The sequence below is a fragment of the Calidris pugnax genome, unplaced genomic scaffold, assembly GCF_001431845.1.
Source record: "Calidris pugnax isolate Ruff unplaced genomic scaffold, ASM143184v1 scaffold28, whole genome shotgun sequence".
Lineage (NCBI taxonomy): Eukaryota > Metazoa > Chordata > Aves > Charadriiformes > Scolopacidae > Calidris > Calidris pugnax.
Window position 1 is genome coordinate 10,313,288 of NW_015090842.1, and position 3,290 is coordinate 10,316,577.

A 3,290-nucleotide genomic window follows, 5' to 3' on the forward strand; every position below is an offset into this window, starting at 1 on the left:
GGCCCCGCCAGTGGGAGCGCTCCCGCTCGCCCCAGCCCGAGGAGTCCCCGCACCGGCGGGACGGGGGGTCCGGCCGGGCCCGTCCCACCGCCAGCCGCCGCCCCGCCGCCAGCGCCGCCGCCGCCATGGAGGCCGCGAAGCTACGGTGGCCGCCGGGGGACATTCCGGGACGCCAGAGCGACCCCTGGCGGCTGGGAGGAGGCGCAGCGGCCGGTGCAGGCGGGAGGCAGGGGAAGGGGCTGCCCGGTGCAGGCGGGAGGCGGGGGAAGGGGCTGCCCGGTGCAGGCGGGAGGGCCTTCGGGCAGGGGGAAGGCAGGCAGGGACCGCTTCACTCCCAGGGGGACAGGGGTGACACAGCCCGGCCACCCCGCAGCCCCTCTACCCCGTGGCCGCTGGGATGTCCGGCAGCGGATCCCCCCCCGGGGGGCTCTCCTGCTGTCCCGCTGTCCCGTTCTCTCCAGGCACGGCCTCCTCTTCCCCCTCGGGGCGTGGGGTGCTCTCCCGGGCCGGCTCCTCCTCCTCACCCGGCGCTGGCAGGAGGAAGGCCAGCGGCTCCCTGAGGGCACCCACGTCGATGCAGCCCAGGTGGCCAAAGCGCTGCAGCTGGGTGGGGGGGACACCTGCCAGACAAGGAGAAGGGGCTCGGGTTGGGGGGGGGCCCTCAGGCAACCCCCCCAGAGGTGGCAAGAGCAAGACAGGACCCAGTATATCTCATGGGGAGGAAACCACAGGTGCTCTGCCCCCACCCACAGCTCCCTTCCCCACGAGATGCGAGTTTTGGGGTCTCACCCAGGGCCTGCACGATCTGTGCCGGGGGGAAGAGGACCTGGAGGCAGCGGTTGAGGTAGGGCAGCAGGTCCTCCAGGAAGGCTGTGCAGAACTGGGCAAAGAGCTCCTGCTCCCGCCCGCTGAAAGCCGCCTCCTCTGCACGGTGAAAGGCCAGGATGGTTTTGGTCACCTGGAGGGAAAGGCAGAGTTGTTAATTTCCCGGAGAGTCATTAACTATCTCTGCAGACAACCCCCCCTCAACTGCAGGGACAAGGGGAATCAGCAGCTGGAGAGCTGCCTGATGGAAAAGGATCAGCTGAATACAAGCCACCAGGGTGCCCAGGTGGCCAAGAAGGCAAAAAGCATCCTGGCCTGTATCAGGAATAGTGTGGCCAGCAGGACTGGGGCAGGGACTCTCCCCCTGTACTCGGCACTGGTGAGGCCCCACCTCAAACACTATGTTCAGTTTTGGGCCCCTCACTAAAGGGAAGACATTGAGGTGCTGGATTGAGCCCAGAGAAGGGCAATGAGGCTGGTGAGGGGTCTGGAGCACGAGCCTCATGAGGAGCATCTGAGGGAACTGGGGTTGTTCAGCCTGGAAAACAGGCAGCTGAGGGGAGACCTTCCCGCTCTCTACAACTCCCTGAAAGGAGGGTGCAGCCAGGGGGGAGTTGGTCTCCCAAGTAACAAGCAATACAACAAGAAGAAACAGCCCCAAGTTGTGCCAGGGCAGGTTTAGATTGGATATTAGGAAAAAATTCTTCACTGAAAGGGTTATCAGGCATTGGAACAGGCTGCCCAAGGAAGTGGTTGAGGCACCGTCCCTGGAGGTATTTAGAAGACATGTAGATGTGGGGCTTGGCAACATGGTTCAGTGGTAATTTAGCAGTGTTAACCCTTGGACTCGATGATCTTAAGGGTCTTTTTGAACCTCCATCACTCTATCCTATGAATACTCAGAGCAGGGTGAGTCTGTCCCCATGTTCTCCTGGGACAAGGCACAGCTCCATCCCCTGGTGCCTCACCTCGCCAAGAGCGTCCTCCAGGCACGTGGTGACATCCTGGGCCAGGGCGATGGGGCAGCAGAGCCGCAGGTCATTGAAGGCGACCAGGAGGCCGTTGAGGAAGCAGGCGAGGGGTGGGAAGTCCAGCAGCACCATGGGTGGCTGCAGCGTCCCTGGCTGGGCTGTGGGCACTGGCACCCCAGCGCTGCCCCCCAGGACGGCCGGGGCAGAAATGAGCGTGTAGGAATTCATCTCCTCCCGAAACTTGTCCACCGTCTCCTCCACCGCCTTCCTGAAAGCAGCGGCAGCCACGCGCTGGAAGAGGGGGGCCAGCTGCCCACGAAAATCGGCCCCCACCCTGCTGAAGGAGAGGCCGAAGTACATGCACTGCCCCAGCAGCGAGTCCAGGCGGCCGCCCACCCCGCGCTGGAGATCGCGCTCCAGCGTCCGCAGGAACTCGGAGACCTTCTGCAGCACCCAGCCATGGAAGATGGCCCCCTCGTTGAGGGCCTGCCCCTCGGGGGGCAGGAGCGGCTCCTCGTCAGAGAAGATGGCGCGATACTGAGTGATGATGTCGAAGAGGTGGACGCGGCAGGCCTCGATGGTCTTGGTGATGTGGAAGTAGGGGTCATCATCGGGGATGGAGGCCTGGATGGAGCGCAGCCAGGCATCCCGCGCCTGCAGGAACTTGATGCGCAGCTCAGCCTCTGTGAAGACATCCATGCGCCGCAGGTAGCCAATGACCCGCAGGCAGGCTGGCAGCTGGATGTTGGTGCGGAGCTGCTGGATGAGCTGGTTCAGCATCAGCTGGGTGGACTGGCGCACCTCGTCCACGATGCCCTGGGGTGGGAAAGAGGCCTCAGCTGCAGGGGCCGGGCACGGGATGGCGGCAGGGCAGTGGCAGAGCGGGGCCTACCTGGATCACGGGGATGCTGCTGTGCTTCCTCTCCAGCCGGCGCACGTAGGCAGCGAGCTCCAGCGCCTCCTCGTAGTAGCCGTTGCGGACGCAGGTGTCCATGAGCTGGGGGATCTCGAGGATCTCCAGGATCTCCGTGTGCCGGTTCAGCGTCAGGCTGTTCATGCGCCGGCTGCAGGCGATCTCCTCAGCATCCCGCATGAAGTTCCTGTGGGATCAGGGTGGGATCAGCAGAAGTTTCCCCCCACAGTGACTGCACCTCCCACCCATACTGGCTTTTCCCCAGCACCACTCAGGGACCCCTCCCAGTGCTGCCCCTACCCCCCCAGTCCCAGCAGATCCTAATTCTTACTGGGCCCAGCACCAGGACCCCCCTCGCCCTCCCCAGCCCAGTCTTCACCGGTCTCCCCTCCCCGCAGGGCTGCTCCCGCACCCCCAGCCCCCGTCCCAGCCTCCCCCCGTCCCCGCTCCTTTCTGCTCCCCCCCAAGTCCCTCCACTTCCACCCGTGCCTTCCCCACCCCGGGGTGCCCCCGCTGCCCCAGCCCCCGTCCCCGCACCGGCAGGCGTCCTGGAGGGCGGGCAGGCGGTCCAGCAGGCTGCC

The 3,290-nt window shown here is 65.3% G+C and overlaps 1 protein-coding gene across 1 annotated transcript; it reads right to left on the bottom strand.

The window, feature by feature from the left end:
- Window positions 1–9: 9 nt before the first annotated feature.
- On the bottom strand, window positions 10–3,284 carry COG8 (component of oligomeric golgi complex 8). Its single transcript, XM_014942196.1, has 5 exons — window positions 3,247–3,284; window positions 2,689–2,896; window positions 1,794–2,612; window positions 790–958; window positions 10–620 (listed from the first exon to the last, which is right to left on the bottom strand). Exons 2-5 carry the CDS (start codon window positions 2,887–2,889, stop codon window positions 379–381), a joined length of 1,431 nt encoding a protein of 476 aa, XP_014797682.1. The 5' UTR covers window positions 2,890–2,896; window positions 3,247–3,284; the 3' UTR covers window positions 10–378.
- Window positions 3,285–3,290: the final 6 nt, after the last annotated feature.